This window comes from Tursiops truncatus, chromosome 15, assembly GCF_011762595.2.
Source record: "Tursiops truncatus isolate mTurTru1 chromosome 15, mTurTru1.mat.Y, whole genome shotgun sequence".
NCBI lineage: Eukaryota > Metazoa > Chordata > Mammalia > Artiodactyla > Delphinidae > Tursiops > Tursiops truncatus.
Genome location: NC_047048.1, coordinates 73,115,016 through 73,133,343, shown reverse-complemented (window position 1 = coordinate 73,133,343; position 18,328 = coordinate 73,115,016). Strand labels below are relative to the sequence as shown.

At 47.0% G+C, this 18,328-nt stretch overlaps 2 protein-coding genes across 14 annotated transcripts in view; one reads left to right on the top strand and one right to left on the bottom strand.

Annotated features, from left to right (window-relative positions):
* Positions 1–9,586, top strand: part of SULF2 (sulfatase 2) — a 140,481-nt gene extending 130,895 nt beyond the window's left edge. For 9 of the 10 annotated variants that reach the window (XM_033841146.2, XM_033841143.2, XM_033841142.2 and 6 more), the window contains 10 exons: positions 2,739–2,955; positions 3,082–3,178; positions 3,644–3,738; positions 4,641–4,700; positions 5,060–5,229; positions 5,432–5,574; positions 6,634–6,757; positions 7,455–7,488; positions 7,730–7,783; positions 8,746–9,586. In XM_033841146.2, coding sequence (XP_033697037.1) covers positions 2,739–2,955; positions 3,082–3,178; positions 3,644–3,738; positions 4,641–4,700; positions 5,060–5,229; positions 5,432–5,574; positions 6,634–6,757; positions 7,455–7,488; positions 7,730–7,783; positions 8,746–8,776 — 1,025 coding nt within the window. In that variant the 3' untranslated portion in view covers positions 8,777–9,586. The remainder of the gene's footprint in view (positions 1–2,738; positions 2,956–3,081; positions 3,179–3,643; positions 3,739–4,640; positions 4,701–5,059; positions 5,230–5,431; positions 5,575–6,633; positions 6,758–7,454; positions 7,489–7,729; positions 7,784–8,745) is intronic. The other variant, XM_033841147.2, reaches the window with a different exon arrangement.
* Positions 9,587–10,180: 594 nt separating this feature from the next.
* Positions 10,181–18,328, bottom strand: part of NCOA3 (nuclear receptor coactivator 3) — a 121,696-nt gene continuing 113,548 nt past the window's right edge. For 3 of the 4 annotated variants that reach the window (XM_033841140.2, XM_033841139.2, XM_073793078.1), the window contains 5 exons: positions 17,391–17,495; positions 15,577–15,808; positions 14,599–14,773; positions 13,973–14,114; positions 10,181–13,654 (listed from right to left, as the gene is read on the bottom strand). In XM_033841140.2, coding sequence (XP_033697031.1) covers positions 13,643–13,654; positions 13,973–14,114; positions 14,599–14,773; positions 15,577–15,808; positions 17,391–17,495 — 666 coding nt within the window. In that variant the 3' untranslated portion in view covers positions 10,181–13,642. The remainder of the gene's footprint in view (positions 13,655–13,972; positions 14,115–14,598; positions 14,774–15,576; positions 15,809–17,390; positions 17,496–18,328) is intronic. The other variant, XM_033841141.2, reaches the window with a different exon arrangement.

The following is an 18,328-nucleotide window of genomic DNA, read 5'->3' as shown; positions in this document are numbered from 1 at the left end:
CTCCTTGAATTATAGTTTTGTCTGGGTATATGCCCAGGATTGAGATTACTGAATCATATGGCAACTCTATTTTTAGTTTTTTAAGGAACCTCCATAATGTCTCCCGTAGTGGCTGCGCCACTTTACATTCCCACCAACGGTGTAGGAGGGCTCCCTTTTCTCCACACCCTCTCCAGCATCTGTTATTTGAAGACTTTGATGATGGCCATTCTGACCCGTGTGAGGTGATACCTCATTGTAGTTTTGATTTGCATTTCTCTACTGATTAGTGATGATGAGAATCTTTTCATGTGCCTATTGGCCGTCTGTATGTTTTCTTTGGAGAAATGTCTATTTAGGTCTTCTGCCCATTTTTCGATCGGGTTGGTTTTTTGTTACTGAGTTGTATGAGCTGTTTGTCTGTTTTGGAAATTAATCCCTTGTCAGTTGCATCGTTTGCAAATATTTTCTCCCAGTCCTAGGTTGTCTTTTTGCTTTATGGTTTCCTTTGCTGTGCAAAAGCTTATATGTTTGATTAGGTCCCATTTGTTTATTTTTGCTTTCATTTCTATTGCCTTGGGAGACTGACCTAAGACAACCTTGGTACGATTTGTCAGAGCATGTTTTGCCTGTGTTCTCTTCTAGGAGTTTTATATTTAAGTCTAAATTAGGCCACTTGGAATTTATTTTTGTGCATGGTGAGAGGGTGTTGATTTACAAGCGGCCGTCCAGCTTTCCCAACACCACTTGCTAAAGAGACTGTCTTTTCCCCATTGTATATTCTTGCCCCCTTTGGCGAAGACTCATTGACCGTAGGTGTGATGCTTTTGTTTCCCTAAAGGTTCAAATTGCAAAGCAAGAATTGTTGCTTTTAATTCTTTTTCGCTGCATTCCTGGAAACTATTTTCGAAGAATGGAGCTCCAGCCTCCATTATTGCACTTAGCAGTAGCCTAGACCAACCTACCACACTGTTGTGAATTTGCTTTCTGATATCAGGGAACAGTTTCCCATTAGAGCAGATATGAAGAGATTCCTGTGCACTGGGGCTTCCAAGTTAAAGGCAGTGCGCCTTTGAAAAGTCTGCATGAAATGTTCGAAAAGGCTTTGGGATGCTTTCCTCCCGAGTACAGAATTCAACCTTAAACTAATTAACTTTAGGGGGAAAGGCCTCAAATATCGCTCCTGTCAAATCCTGACTCTCAGCCTCCGTCCAGCTGAGCCGCCTCCTGGTCATTTGCAGGCCGAGGAGAGGTTCCCGCATTCAGGGGGAAAGAGGTGGAGCCAGAGTGTTTTTTAATATCATTTTTTTCCCCACCAGCTGTGTTTCAAAGAACTTTAATTCAAAATAATCAATATGCCATTGTGGCATCTTGGGGTGGCCTGCTCTGAGCCCCAGCACCTGCACGCCCTCAGTTTTCCATAGGTGACTTAGAGCTTAGGAAAAAACACCTCTCAGCCCCGCCTCACTGCCCACCCTGTGGAGAGCATGCAGCTCACTGCTGGGGAAATAGACTCTGAGAAGATCAGTGACCTCCCCAAGCCCCCCCCTCCCTTTTCTGTCTGGGAGAATGTGCTGCTTGGCTCTTTTTTACCCAGTTCAAATTAATGGGGTTTTTTGGTCTTGTTTTGTGGACTTTTACTGCAGTATAATTAACATGTTACATTAGTCTCAGGTGTACAACACTGTGATTCGATATCTGTATATATTGCAAAATGATCACGCCAACAAGTCCACTTAACATAGTTAAAAAAATTTTTTTCTGGTGGTGAGAACTATTAAGACGTATTCTCTCAGCAACTTTCAAATATGCAACACAGTATTGTTATTAACTATAGCCACCATGCTGTACATTACATCCCCAGGACTGATTGATTCTGTAACTGGAAGTTTGTACCTTTTGACCCCCTTTGCCCATTTCGCCCACCATTCCTACCCCCCACCCCCCCCCCATTTGGCAACCACTCATCTATTCTCTATGAGCTTGGTTGGTTGGTTGGTTGGTTTTAGCGATTCCACAGATAAGTGAGATCATATGCTATTTGTCGTTCTCTGACTTATTTTGCTTAGCATAATCCCCTCAAGGTCCACCTCTGTTGTCGCCAACAGCGAGATCTCCTTCTATTTGATGGCTGAGTAATATTCCTGTGTGTGTGTGTGTGTGTGTGTGTGTGTGTGTGTGTTGTGTACGTGCCACATCTTCTGTATCCATTCATCCATCAGTGGACGCTTAGGTTATTTCCATATCTTGGCTATTGTAAATAATGCGGTGAACAGGGGGGTACAGGTGTCTTTGAGTTCGTATTTTTGTTTTCTTCAGATAAATACCCAGAAGTGGAATTGCTGGATCACCTATCCTGGCTGTCGTGTAAATAGAATCATACAATGTGTGACTTCTGTATCTGACTTCCTTCACACATTAGTGTTTTTGACATTCGTCGGCATTGTTGCTTCAGTTCTCTGTGTTCGAATCCTCCATCGTGTGGATGTCGCAGTTTACCTATGCACAGCTCCTCCTTGAGATTATCTCAGGCCAATTCCTTCTTAGCTCTGGGACTTCAGTTTCCCCAAGTGAATCACCTTGAGGTCCTTTCCACTGGGGTCCAGGGCCCACTTTCCCGGTAGGTAGGTTTCCTGAGCCCCCCCGTCTCGGGCAGCACTGAAGCCCTGGCTTGGGAGCACAGCCCTGTCTGAATCAAGAGTCTGCTGCCCAGGGAGCCTGGCCAGCCTCCCAGCCCAGCCACCCCTCTGACCCCACAGAGTACAAGGCCAGCTATGCCCGGAATCGCTCCATCCGCTCAGTGGCTGTCGAGGGGCACCACGTCGGCCTGGACGACTGGTCCCAGCCCCGCAACCTCACCAAGCGGCACTGGCCAGGTGCCCCTGAGGACCAAGACGACAGGAACGGCGGGGACTTCAGTGGCACCGGGGGCCTTCCGGACTACTCAGCCCCCAACCCCATTAAAGTCACACATCGGTGAGAGTCTAGGGTGGGGGTTGGGGGGGGGGGCTGGACCTTGGCAGGGGTGCCCACATCTCTTGGGCCCCTGCCTGGGCCCCCTCAACGCCCCGAGGGCCCCACGTGACCCCTTCTCTCGAACAGGTGCTACATCCTGGAGAACGACACGGTCCAGTGCGACCTGGACCTGTACAAGTCCCTGCAGGCCTGGAAGGACCACAAGCTGCACATTGACCACGAGGTGACAGGAGTCTGAGCCGGGAGGGTTCTCACGACCCCGAGCTCGGCGGGGCCGCCAGCCACAGCCGGAGGCAGGGAAGCCAAGCCCAGGGGAGGGAGGCCCCGCAGAATCCTTCACCAGGGCCGGCAGTGTCGGTCCTGGCCTCAGACAGACAGCTCCTGCCAGATTGGGGTGGGGGGAACAGCACAGCCACGTCGTACCCCTTTGTGATCTACAAGATGCTCACACCACACTCAGCCCTTCCAACAGGCCTGGGGGGAGACCTTGAAGTCCCCCATGGGCTCAGCGGGTTCTCGGGCAGGACAAGACAGGAGAATGACCCACAGTTCCTTCGGCGGGTGGAACCAAGGACCGCCCCCCCCAGCGCCCACAGACGCGCACAGTGGCTGGGAGGCCCCGCCAGGCCAGCCCTGCTGACCCAGCCCCCCAGAGGCTCACGGCCTCCTCTCCTGCTCCCTCCCTCAGATCGAGACCCTGCAGAACAAAATTAAGAACCTGAGGGAAGTCCGAGGTCACCTGAAGAAAAAGCGGCCAGAAGAATGTGACTGTCACAAAGTCAGGTGAGGAGGGAGCGGAAAGGCCCCGGGAAGGCCCCAGTGCTCTTGCGGGATCACTCTAGAGGTGCAGCATCTCCTCCTCTGTGACTCCTTTCATTATTTTTATATCCCTGTCTCCTTGTTTAGGATAGACAATTAGTAATAATTCAGATCCCCGTTGTCAGCCACTGGGCAGAAAGCAGCGCCCCTCGGGTACCACCCAGATTCATGCACTGCTGACAGGCAGGCCCTTGATTGTGGAGCCGGTTCCCGGGAGGGAAAAGTGCCTCTGCTGACTGCCCTTCCGGGAACGGCCCACGTGGCCCAAGGCCCACATTACCAGCTCAGGGAACCCCCAGCCCAAGGGTCTGAACTCGCGAGCAGTGCCGTCCAACAGAACCTCTCTGGTGATGGAAGCAGCTGTATCTGTGCTGCCCCGTATGGTGGCCACCAGCCAACCACACGTGGCTACTGAGATCTGAACTGCGGCCACTGTAGCCGAGGAACCGAATTGGTAGTTTAATTAAAATTGAAATAGCCACATGTGGTTAGTGGCTACTATAGTCACTGCTGCCTTTCCAGAAAGGGCTTACAAAATACAGGTTCCCCCAGGGCTGGCCCTGAGCAAGCGTGAGGTGGGTGGGCACTGCAGATGCTGAGGCTAAAGCCACGCAGAGCCAGGCCCAGCCTCCAGACTTGGTTAACTCGCCTCTACCCCGACCTTCTGTCTGGCTGAGGCCTTCAGCCGGGGGCTCCCAGGTCACATATGGAGGAAGGAGCTGGGCAGGCTGCCACTCAGGGGATAGCACCTTCCCAGCACCACCCCAGAAGGAGAAACAGGGATCCCAGAGAAGCGCAGTTCGCAGCCACCCCACGGTGTGGCCTTGGGCACAGTGTCTGAAAGCCAGGCTGGGGGTCTGTTGCAGTTACCACGCCCAGCAGAAAGGCCGCCTCAAGCACAAAGGCTCCAGCCTGCATCCGTTCAGGTAAGGGCAGCGGCGGCCGGCCCTCCCTTAAGCCAAAACAAACAAGGACAAGCCAAGTCCTGGCCTTTCCGTGGGAGGCGCAGAGGCCCGACTGCCAGATCAACAACGAGCAGGGGTCCGGGTGCCCCTCTGTGGCCGGAGGGGGTTACTGCAGGGCAGGGCGGGACACAGGCCCCAGGGGCGGGTGTGAGCAGGAAGCGCCCTAGCCCTGTGCTGCCGCAAGGACCAGCAGTGCGACCTGGGCAAAGGGCCTTCCCTTTGGGAACCCTCCAGGGCCATGACCCTGGCTCCCTGGGCAGGAAGAGGCTCCAAGGTGGGGTCAGGGGAGGTGTGAGGGGTGCGGCCCTGTGTGCCCCTAGGAAGGGTTTGCAGGAGAAGGACAAGGTGTGGCTGCTGCGGGAGCAGAAGCGCAAGAAGAAACTCCGCAAGCTGCTCAGGCGGCTGCAGAACAACGACACGTGCAGCATGCCCGGCCTCACGTGCTTCACCCACGACAACCAGCACTGGCAGACGGCACCCCTCTGGACGCGTGAGCCAGCCGGGCCCAGGGCGGGGGGTCCTCCCGGGGGTCCCAGGGCCCCAGTGCCCCCAGCTTGTGAGTGCTTCCTGGACAGACCCTGAGGGTCTTTCAGGAACAGGCCCCCCAGCAACCTCAGGGGTCAAGTGCTCCGGCAGGAAGGGGCTGGCAGCCAGGGCCTCTCCGGCTCAGGGCGTGCTCTCCTCCCTGGCAGTGGGGCCCTTCTGCGCCTGCACCAGCGCCAACAACAACACGTACTGGTGCATGAGGACCATCAATGAGACCCACAACTTCCTCTTCTGTGAATTTGCAACCGGCTTCCTAGAGTACTTTGATCTCAACACAGACCCCTACCAGGTACGGACAACACAGGCTGGAGAAATGGGGCCCCTGCCAGGTAGGCCCCCCGAGGAAGTGATAACTGGTTTTTCAAGTCCCACTGAGTCCCTAAGACAGCAGAAGTGAGTTGAAGCCACCAGGAAGGCTGGGACTTTGTGCCATCTGCCCTTCCTGCGTCCGGGTACAGCCTCTTCCCTCCAACTTACGCACCTGGCACGGTTCCAGCAGGTTTTGTGGGATCTTGGGAAGACGCCTAGAACTTTGGAGGCTCGGGGGTCCTTAGGGTCAGGCCAAACCCTACAGACGACAGGCCGGTAACTAACACTCAGGCAGCCGTTACTCCGCGCTTCCCCTATATTAACCCAACTGAATCCATGCGGGACTGAAGCGGCCACGGAGCCTGGTGACTGGAACGTGCGTGTCCCTTCTGAAACAGATGGTCACGACCCAGCTTCAGCGCTAGAGCTTCTCAGTAGCAAGGCCTCGGCATTGCCCAGTCTTCCATGTTTCAAGAAAAGTCTGAAAGTAATCTTTTACACAATTTGTAAGTGCAAGCAACTCGATTGTCTTGTTTTGCTCTAATTACCGTACAGGCCACCAGTCTTTCTCCTTTGATAGGTCATCCCTGTATTTTACAAAAGAGGGTGACAGAGCTGGTAGGTTAGTGGGTCACCGGCGGCTCCCAGAGCAGGTAAGGACAAGGTCACTCACCCAGCCCTTCGCCAGATGGCTGCTTTTCCATCAAGAGGCCCTGAGGGGCTGTGAAGGAAGGCTGCTTAAAAATACGGGGCTGGGTTCCAAGCTTCTTTCCAGGCTTGGTAAATTTCCTGACCAGTGGCTCCAGGAGTTCAATGTGACCTACACAGAGGCGGTTTTTATTTTGAGATTTCATGCACGTGGGGCTAGACGCAAAAGGTAGTTCTAACTGTTCCAAACCCCAGCTCTTGTGGAAGTACAGCTCACCATCCCTCCACACCTTGTACTCCCCACCTGCCTGAAGTCAGTCCCCCAGATGGTAGAAGGGGGCTGGGTGGGGGAGTCTTCACCTCATTGATAACCTACCTTTTTTCCAACCAGTTGATGAATGCAGTGAACACCCTGGACAGGGACATCCTCAATCAGCTACATGTGCAGCTCATGGAGCTGAGGAGCTGCAAGGGTTACAGGCAGTGTAACCCCCGGACCCGGAACATGGACCTGGGTGAGCAGGTGCCCCAGCGTGGTGCGGGGTGACCACAGGAGGGGACGGAGGAGGTCCTGTCTGAAGAGGGAACCCAGAATCACCAGGAGTTGGTGAATTCTCACCAGTAGCTATAATATCACCTTCCTAACATTCACCAACCACGTGCTACTTTTAGGATAAGTGCCTTCACTGTCAGCCCACCAGGGTGCTGAGTGCTTTACCTGCATTAACTGACAGGCCTCCGACAAGCCTCTGAGGTGAATCTGCTTGTCCTCGTTTTAGGGATGAGTGACGTGACTGGGTCCAGAGCCCACGCACTTGGTCACACTACCACATCCTCTAGGAAATTTGCCGAGAGCCCACACTCAGGATCTCCCCGCTGCCCTCGGCTTTCTGTCCGCTGTAGCATAGGTGTTCCGTGCCCACATGTGGCTCCCCCGCTATGACCAAGGTCAGTGCTGAGTGACTGCAGCAGGAGCCTGAAATCGATAAGAGGCCACGAGAGTGTAGGCGACCTACCAAGAGTCTTAGGGACAGCTCACCTGGTAATTCAGTCCCCTCTGTCTAGGAGCCACTACCAACATCATGGGTTTGTGACAAAAAAACCTGAAGTGTTTTAAAGAAGAAAAAGAGGCAGTTATAAAGTTTGTCCTTGTTTGTGCCACTTTTGCCCTTATTTACCTGCTTCCATGTCATGCATTTCTCTCTCCTTTAGGACTGAAAGATGGAGGAAGCTATGAACAATACAGGTATTGCTTTTGCTTTTAAAGCCTGACAGTCGCCCCATATGGTGGCCCATCCTGTAGTCTAACCTCAAGGCTGCACGTGTGAGGTTGGGATGCTACCTTTCTCTGGTCTGCCAGGGGCCTAGCTCACCCACCAGCGATAGGTGTCCACTAAGCGACCTTCTTTGTCTAGTTCTTTGGGGGTCACTTTTTCTTTCTTGGTGACGGTTAACACTCTTTCTCCTTTTGACACTCGAAACCTTAGGCAGTTTCAGCGTCGAAAGTGGCCAGAAATGAAGAGACCTTCTTCCAAATCACTGTGAGTTGAGGAACCAGTTTACCAATCGACATCTGGCCTGATCCACTTTGTTTTGCCGAGGCTGTTCTGCATGCGTGCCCTTTCTCACTTATTCCTCTCATCTGTTCCCGTAAGAGGGGAAGCAGTCATGTCAGTCTTTCCCATAAAATAACATACTCGGATATATTTCATGTTCTAGATTATACTTTGTCTAATACACCGTTGTTCTCCACGTCATCATCTGTGCTTGGTAAGCTCCAGGCCTTCCTGAGAGGCTGAGAACCATGTCAGTCAGCTAAGTGCCAGGCGTCTTGAAGGCTGTGGCTGCAGAGGTGCTACTTGGTCCACCGTGTCAGCGGCAAGGTGGCCTCATTGAATAGTTTCCAAAACATCCGTGCTACGAACTCCAGGGCCAACAGGGGCTGGTAGGGGCCAGGAGGCTGTGGCAACCTGGAGAAGTCACTCTGGTCTAAAGAGAATGGAATGGGATGCAATTTGAATCCTCTGCTTCCTCGAGAAAATCCAGAAACGTAGATATGTGTGACGATTTGTTAATGTTGGCAACTAATCTGACATGAAGTTACCATGCAGGCCAACCAGCCCCCTGGGTGAGCTGCCATTTGCAACCTGTGGCCTACTCATTTCTGTCTTTATAGGCATATAAACCTGTGTGGCTTTAACAGGAAAAATAATGGGCCAGTTAGTTAAGCATTTCTTTGGTGCTACCAGAATGAAAGCACTTGATCTTTATATCTCACTTTCTCCTTAGCCACTATCCTATCCAGATCTTTAAATGACATCTTTGCCAGCCACTGACTCTGTAAGCCAACTGACAATCTAGATGATTAGGTGATAGCAAGCCCTGAGGGATCTAGAAATATTCCTTCTCAGCAGCCACATCCTTGAAGCGAAGCTGACTCAGCTGTAGGACCAATTAAGAAATCCATAAGCAGCGTGGTAAATGAGTTTGCTTTGTTCCACAGGGGACAACTGTGGGAAGGCTGGGAAGGTTAAGAAGCATGAGATGGACCTCCAAAAACAGAGGCATCACCTGTACAATGAAAAACTCTGAATGACTTCCAGCAGACCTATGATGTTAGCCAAGAAGCCTGAGACACACAGAATTCGCTTTCAGTCAACGTGGCAGATTCTGGAAGAGAAGCATCCAGGAGTAGTGAGACTTGGGAGTCCATTTTTGCCCCTGCTTTTGCTATGGAGTATACCTCACCAGCTGCACAAAATGCATTTTCATATCAAAAGGTCACCACTAACCCTCTCTGAGAGGCTCACAAGGGAAGAACAACAGAGAGGTTTTCTTGGAAATTTTCCCCAAGGGTGAAAGTCACTGGAATTTTTTTAAAGCACAGGGTAAGAACCACCCTGTTTTAAATCCTCTTCTTCTTTTGGCCCTTCACAAAGAAGGAACTAGGAAGCAGGACAGAGGCAGGAAATGGTGACCGAGTTTCACAATGAGTCAACAGCACAAAAGTCATAAATTTATACTTCACACTAGAACCCTGGCTGCCTCTGAAGAAACTGACTTCACTGTATATATGTGACTATTTACATGTAACCAGCTCGGGAACTTTTAGGGGGATTTGACTAATAAGAAAGCCCAATTTTCAAGAGTGGTGGTGTCAATAAACGCTGTGGCCCATGTAAAAGAAAAGCCCGTGCAGTTGTAGACTTTCCTCTTCTGACCAGATGCCATTTCTCCCAGGATTCCTTTGTTATCTGTCCCAGAACGGATGTTTTTTAAAGTCCTGCAAAGACACGAAGTTGATGTATGTCCCAAGTTTTAATAAAACTGTATTTGTAAAGAAATTTTGTAGTCTAAGTATTGTCAAACAACGTTGAAAACCCCAGCCAGTGACCAGCAGGTGGTATGAGGGAACCTTTGACATTTTCTAAAAGGCCACTCTTAGGAGTCTTTTGGGTGTGTTTGGTTTTTTTTAGTTAAAAAGCATTCAAGATACCACCAGTCAACACCTTTTTGGAAGGAGACACCATGGGTTTAGATGGTTTTTTAAAAGGGAATACATGGTTATAAATTGACTAGACTTTACCATACTTCAGGGACCTCAAAGGTAAGTGTCATATCACACCAGCTTTAGGACCCCACTTTTATAAAAGTATTAACCAACTGCAAAGCAACTCACCTTATCCAGCCCTGCGTCGTATACTGGGTAGTCCAACGGGTAAAGGTAGCTGTCGGAACGCTAGACTGGGAGGAGGAGGAACTTCGGCCATCACCTGGCCCAGCACGTTTCTCCCTAACACATGACCCCCAAGCACTTACCTCGTGTAAGAACAGGGCCATGCTTTCCAGATTTCTCTTAGCCTCACAGAAACTGCTACTATTATCTGAAATAGGATTTCTTGGGATTTAAAAAAAAAAAAAGTGGCACACTCTCAGCCTTCAATTTTAAATAGAAACCTTTATTTACAATGACGTCCAAAATGATCAACAAAGGAGTCACAGCTTACCACTCAACCATCTCATAAGTTATCCCACGTGGTTTGGATTCTTTGCAGTGTGGTTTATATTTTTTAAAAACAACATTTAATGTAAAATTGAAAGTGAATTCATTCTCAACACTGTAAGTCAATTCCTGAGAATTTAAATATTGCTCTCAGAATGACATGTCCATCTTCTTCAAAATTCCAAATATTGGAACGAGAGAAAGAAAGAGAAGGAAGGAAAAGGAGAACAGCCTGCTCACGATGAAACAGTCTGCCTCGGGGCCACATAACAGCCCCTGCTCCTCTGCAGCAGGGGAGAGTTCATCTACCCAAGAGGTTTTACTCCTGTGAACTTCCCACTTGTGAACAAATGCACGGATTCTGCAAATAAAAAGGGAACTGGACAGGCATATGGGTAGCTGGCAATCCATTCTGTTTACTTTCCAGCTGCATCTGTCTATGGATCAAGGAATTTGTAGGACAGCAAGCCAGCTATGTTCTGTAGTACCCCGCCCCTATACATCCCCAACTCACCTTAGATATTAAATACTGATTAAGCAGTCCTATTGATTGATATTTACACCTTTCCATCAAGATGCACAGTTTAGAAAAGTGGCATCATAATATGAACATTAACAATGGATTTCTATTTGTTTTTTTAAAGGAAGAAACGTATCTCCTTTATATCATTTTGATCTTTATAAAATATATATATATTTATATTTATATATCTTTGGATTCAGCAAAAAAGTAGGTACTGGAAATATCTCACATTCTAAAAGCAGATGAAAACATTACTTACACTGTTCACCCAACAGATACTAAGGTTTAAAAAAGTGGTGGGGGTGAGGGGAGGAGGAGTGAGGAGAGGTAGGCAGAGGAGTACAAAGAGAATTATCCGAAAAAGATAAAACGGGAATAAAGGTAAAAACAACAAATTATCTCAAAGACTGCATCTATTAAAAGGAAACAAAATCTCAATTTGCACCAATAAAATGAACAAGTAGAAAATATAAAAACTTATAATAAACTTCATTTTTCTTCCATATAAAAAGGGGGTGCTGCCTTCCACTTAGCCTGGAGTCAGGACTGATTGAGGAAAAGAATCACAAAACTTTTTGTTTTTAATTAAAAGTCAAGAAAGGGTAAGAGCACCATTCTCTTTCTCCCACACACGTGTGACTTCAACAAGAAGGGTTCAGTACATCTGATACAACTGTGTTTAAAAAGACAGAGACTCTCATTCAGCTCTGCCTCCGTCTCCAGACCAGAGGATGTGTTACCTAAAAAGTACAGGCCACTCGGATGGAAGCTGATGGATTTATAATCTTAGATTTGTTTTTAACCAGGTGGGGGGAGTGTGAAACTCAACTCCACTCTAGTGGTGGTTCTGGAAACACAGGTTTCACTTACTCATAGGTCAAAGAAATTAAATGATCTCACCTTCAGAGACACCTACAAATATTGGCTAAACGTGTGAAAAAATTTTAACTGGCTCTCAGTTATTGCTAGGAAACGACACATTTGAAATTCATAGCTAGTCCAAAAACCCAATTTCATTCAACTGTTTGAACCTGATAAAGTAAACCACGTAAAGGGAATTAAACTTGACTTTCTTCCCTATTCCCAACCGACAAGTGGCAGCAGCAGAAAGGGGTGGGGGCAGAGCAGGGAGGGAATGCAAAGGCGCCCAGTCAGACCTCGGCTCTGAATCGCATGAAACTGGCTGCTATGGAGACCGAACTCTTTAGGAAATAACCATGATGCTACTCCTCCAATTCTCGTGGGAAAACATCACAGTAGTGGAAGGACAAGACAAGCTGAGCAGACACCAGGAACCACACACTGAGGATTCTACGCCTGGGATCTCAATGTGGGACTCAGGTCCTAGCAACCAAAACCTTAGAGCACTCCTAAAATGGATGAGAAGACAACGTATTCACTTTTTAAAAGAAAATACCACGAACTGCCATTTAATTTATGGACTGCTTAAAATCCAAGATTCTTCTTTGAAATCAAATTGCTTGATCTTTTAAAATCCTTGATATCTGGGTTTTTTTTTTAAAGTTTATTTCCCCGTATCTATTCTCTCCCCCAAAATTAACAAAGTGCTTAGTTCTGGTAGAGAAATTTTTTTAAAAAATTTAAATGTCTACATCTAAATGATCTCTTTAAAAAGCACTGAGATTAAGAGACTGAAAACAAGCGAGGCATCTCAGGCTGGGGGCAAGGAAAAGCTGTTGGCCACTGCCCCATCCCCCAGGCCACAAAATTCAGGGGATGACTTCTGTTGGTAACCTCACCATGCTGAACTTACTGAAATCAACGTTAAATATTTAGTTTCACAAACTCTGTAAAAATGAGTTGTTGTGACCTACAAAAAAAGGTATATACATATTTTACATAATACAATATCTTAAAGGTCATATTTACAAAAGAAATTCTATTCACAGAAACACTGCGAAATTCTGATTCAGAATGCAGTACCTGGCCTTGGGTTTTCTGCAGTTTATTTTCAAAAAGCATTATTGCTCTACCATATAGGCAAAGGGTGAAACCAGTACTTTCAACAACAACAACAACAAAAATCATAGTTCTTGTCCAACAGATTAGTTTAGACAAAAACTAGGTATGTGGTTCACCGTTCCTCAAGACCTCGAGAATATTGCATTTATCCATTACTTTTTAAATAAAGTGCACTCCGCTGCACATTAGCATATGAAAAATTGCCACTGACTGCTGCAATTAAATACTGTCATCTACTTTCCCTTCTGCGATGCCATCTGACACCAAGGACAATTCCTGGAGGTGAAGTATTACAGGACATTAGGGGCAGATAAAAATGCTATTTAGGAAATAGCCTAGGACAACCAAGAGTAGGGTCAGAGCAACTCAACACCATCCTTAAGGGAGAACTTGGAAATGCCCACTCCTGGGACGGAACCTGACAGTGACAAAAACACTCGAGGTTGGGACCATGCGCTTCACCCAATACAGCAACTATCAAGAAACCGGATGTTCTAATCTCTTGATTTCTCCAATGTTCTCTGGCCCACCTACATTTTTTCCAAAGACTTTGGATAGCCAAGCAGAAAAAAGTTTCTGACACCGGACAGTTCTGTGATCAGTAACACTCCGTACCGCCAGAATCACATCCTGAAAAGGCAGAACGCCAAAAATATTTGTTTTAAACACCATGATACATAGGAGGAGGGAAAAATAACAGGTAGATATCACGCTTCAGCTTAAAATCCAGTCCTGCCTGCTCAAATGACATCACTTGAAATACCCTTGATGGGGATCAAAGCTGGTCCTTCCTTCAAAGCTGGGCGCCTAGACAATGATTCTTTACTCCCAATAATCCTAGTGCAGTGTCATTTGTACAGTGATTTCCTTGGAGGTCCTGGTGTAGAGACGTCAGCAATATTTCTGTTGGCAACCAGAAGTAACATGAGTAAAACACACACTTTGCCCAACAGAAAAGAATCCGTTATGTCTACACTGATGGCTTGCAACATGGCTCTGGCTGACTGATTCAGTTCTTAGATCCCACATTTCTGAAAGTATCAACTGGCCCAATGCCTTCAAACCAAAAGTTTTTTCAATTATTACATATATTTTTAAGTTATACATCCAAGTTTAAAATCTACCTAGGACCTTTAACATTACAGTTGAGGCTTTGGTTCTCTCCAGAGAACAGGAAAAACTTTTTGAGAAAGGTAAGGAACAGATCCCCCCACCCCGTACCTGATCAGGACCCATCGGCATGCCAGTCATGGGCATGGAGTTCATGTTCATCTGTCCCATGGGACCACTGCTGCCATTCATGTGCACCATGCTATACGCTGCAGGATTCCCCTGGTGGGCAAACTGCTGCTGGGAAAAAGAGCTGTAAAGAAAGTGGGAAATTACCTCTTGGGTCATTTTCATAACACAGGACACGCACACAGAGACTACCGCAATTTTGTCAATGTCGCTGTACTCAAGCAGAGAACATGGGCAAGAAAACTCTGACAGCCTGCCTTCTATCTTTCACAGCTCTCTGTACTCACTACCCTCGTGGAGATGAGCACAGTAGGAAGGCTTCTCAAAACAGATGAGCCAAATCACACACTCTCTAACGTAAGCCTAGGACCTCTGCGCTCCCCACCCAAACAGGCTTGGCTGAGAAACACAGAGACTAATTCCCTGAACTTCTGGCACTAGAATGTGGCCGAGTTTTATGAAGTCCCTATTCTGGGAATTCCCCAGCAGTCCAGTAGTTAAGACTCTGCAATTTCACTGCCATGGGCTTGGGTTCAATCCCTGGTCAGGGAACTGAGATCCCGCAAGCCAAGCCACCCAGCCAAAAAAAAAAATTCCCTGTTCTTCACCTGTTCCTGGTCAGGGTTCCTGACGGCCAGCCCTTCATTTCCGAGGACTGATACATGGGTGCGGTCTGAGGGTGCTGCATCATGGGATTCTGGGAGGGACCCATTCTTGATGATATCATCGCACTGGGAGGACTAGGCCCTCGACCAAAGGCTGGATCTGGCTGCTGTCCCATCACTTTAAAAAAGAAAGAAGAAGAGAAAGAAAATTACAATGCTCAAATGCTACCTCCTTAGAATATCAGCTTTCTATAGTAACTTGAGGTTCTTTTTTAAAGGTGGGGGAATGTGTTAAGTATAAGGTATAAAGATGCTGCCTGCCAGTAATTCTTGCTTCTCACCAAGGTGACAACTAGAGCCAGGCTTACTACAGAGATGCACGCTGTGTGGATCCCCCGAAGGGCAGTTACTTCAGTGAGCTTTCTGTATAAAAAGGACACCGTATCACGCTGCTCCTCACTCCATCCCCCTTTAGAGGGCAAAGAGCTGTGTCCCCAGCTGACAGGGACGCATCCTCAAATGTCATCTCTGTAACAGATACCTCTAGCCCCACTCCCACCATGCTCCTGGAACCTCACAAAGGTATGACTGTAATTAATATGTCCAAGCCACCAAGAAAAGGAACTCAAAAAGCCCACACAGTGCATTGCTCTCACTGTTCGGAGATGGCAGAGTTCTACTAGGCTGGGACGTACTGGACAGGACCTGGTAAGTCTTTCTTCCAAATTAAGATGTGGGGAACTGTAAAAACAAGACCTGGTGGGAAAAAACCTGAACTATGATAGATCATCTACCTCAGTGACAATCATCTGTGCACTGCAGTAGACATTTTTGTTCTGTTATTTTTTAATTAATTTTGTTTCTCTTGTGAAATAAAAGAGAGTGAATAGCATTTGCTTTTAATCTACAACAGACCTAGTGACTCTTATGTCCGTAGGAATGTTACTTTGAGGAAGACGTTATCATCCCTGACAAATTTACCATAATTTGGTGGATATGGAAACTGCTGGGGTGGAGCTTGTGGCATGGCAGGCCCTGCCAGGACTCCGTCCATGGTGGGGGACGCAGTCACGTTAGGGGGTGGACTGAAGGCCTGGGTTTGCTGCTGCTGTTGCTGCTGCTGCATCATCATCGCCACCCTCTGCTGTCGGAAGTGATGACTCAGCAGCTCTCTGCTGCGCTGGGCGACCATCTGGGCGTTAAGGAAACCCTGCTAACACCCAAGAAAGAATGCAATTACACACATGTGGCAAGAGCTAGCCAATTTCATACATACAGTGCCCCCATGACACGAGGTATCAGAGAGAAAAAACACCCAATGCCTTTCTATATAATTACAAAAAAGGAAAGGCACAATTCTCATTATGGTAAAGGCTTTCTGGCTTGGTGTGGGTATGAGCGTTGGGGGAGAACAGGGACCTGGAAATTACTGGGGGCTAGGGGACGAAAGCAGAAAAGTCATCGGGCTTTGACATAGTTAGAAAACATTCCTCAAAGTGAGAGAACATTTAGGAGTAGAATTTGAGGACAAACTTCAAAAACTATGAAATAAAACAGCAAGAAGAAAAGGGGCAGGAATGAGACTATGTTTGGGGGAGAAACAAAAAGAGAAGCCAAAAACAAAGCAAAGGGATGGGGTTATACTCAGAGAAGCAGGAATCCACCCCAGAAGCTCTTGTAGTCTCTCTAAACCTTCTGACAGAAGAGGTGAAGGGTAAGGAGGTGACGGGATCAAAGCACTGAACAAGGAAGCTGACCTGTTGATTTGCCAGCTGGGAGAGATCATCACCCAGGATAAAAAGCAAACATTTATCCTCTTTTTGGAAAGCATCCTAGCTCAGCTTATACAGGAGATCTGACTATCAAGAAAATATATAGGTATCGGTACTTCCGAGTAGGTCTAACAGCAAAAACTAGGCATTTCAGAATTGTTGTCGTTTAACAGTATTTCAAACCACAGTAGGGATTTTCGTGTAGTCATCTGCCTTGTGCACACTAAGGAAATGCCTTAATATAGTGTCCACCATGCGCTGGGGGCAGACAGAACTTTAACAGCATTCCTCCCACTAGGGGAAATCAGGTCATCTCAGAGGCTGTCACTGAGAGTGGGATTATAAATTATTTATTTTCTTCTTTATACTTCTTATAATTTCAAATTCTACGCAGTGAGCAGGTGGTTTCACAATCCAGGAACAGAAAAAAGTTTACAGATTTGTTATTTTCAATTCCTGAAAAGTAAATGGTAGCTGTTTTCACAACACAGCAACTGATCACAAAGGGAATTAATTTTTTTATTAATTTTTACTGGAGTACAGTTGCTTTACAATGTTCTGTTAAGTTTCTACTGTACAGCAAAGTGAAGCAGCTATATGTATACATATATGCCCTCTTTTTTTGGATTTCCTTCCCATTTAGGTCACCACAGAGCACTGAGCAAAGCTCCCTGAGCTATACAGCAGGTTCTCATTAGCTATCTTTTTTATACACAGTATCAATAGTGTATATATGTCCATCCCAGTCTCCCAATTCATCCCACCCCACCCCCGGGGAACTAACTTTAAAAACATGAATCCGTGTTTTTTAATAAAAGAACCTCTCCTTCCTCTGATTCTTCCTAGTTACCAGTAGGAGAGACAAAGGGAAGAAAAAGTGTGATGGGACCGTGGGATGGGTTCTTACACAAGAAATTTGGGATTATGTACTGTCTTTGTTTAATAAACATTTACTGAGAGTCAAGCATGGGCCAAGCCCTATGCGGGGCATTCAGCCCTGAACACGGAGAGACTTATTCTCACCTGGGAGTTGACCTGAGGCTGCATCATGGGCCTCATCACCGCAGCCCCACCAGCAGTAGGGTTTTCCATTTTCATTTCAAGTGCCTGACGGCTCTGATTCAAAAACTGGGGAGAGACAGGGTGGTTAGAATGCAAGTGGAGCACGTTAATGAGCCCAAACAGCTGTCCACACCCTTGGCACCACCCAGCGAGGTCATGAAGACACCTCTGAACCCATTAACCGGGCTAAGTCATGGCTAAGCTGAAGAGCACACTTTCACATTTCAAAAAGGTTGGTGCTGGAAAGCCCTGGGCTGGCATGTGTGGCCTTCATGTTCAGCAACAGGAAGAAAAGTGAAAGTGCAATTCTGCAGCTTAAAGAATGTCTTCAGCAGGAACTCAAAGAATTTATAAAGTCAGATTTTCTCTGGGATTACTTAGGCTATTGGGGAAATAGCTTTAATTTGATCAAAGGTAACACTGGAAAAAACTACTTCTGCTACCTTTTCCTGGGTAATTTTTAGTGGAAAGAAATGGTAAAAAATGATACCATGAACGCATTAACAGAGCTTTCCTGAGTACCTACGCTTTTAGGAACATTAATACACTGGAAGGGTCTCCAGCTCACTGGATTCTCAATTCACTCATCTGCTTATGTGGTTCGATCCCCCCACATTTAAGAACTCAGTGCACTCAAGATACAAAATAAAAATAAATTTTTTTTAAATAAATTTTTTTAAATGTGTTACAAAGGAAACGGAAAAAAAAATATTAAAAGAGCTCAAGTTGTATAACACATCTAGAAAGCAGAGGTTCCTTACTCAAAAGGTTCCTTACTCAGAGGTTTCTGCTCAAATCAATAAGGTTTCAACATCTGGCGATTAACATTAAGGACTCTTAATAATAGAAATTATCTACCTCTAAGACTACAAAGCCATCAAGAAACCTCTTCTCCCCCA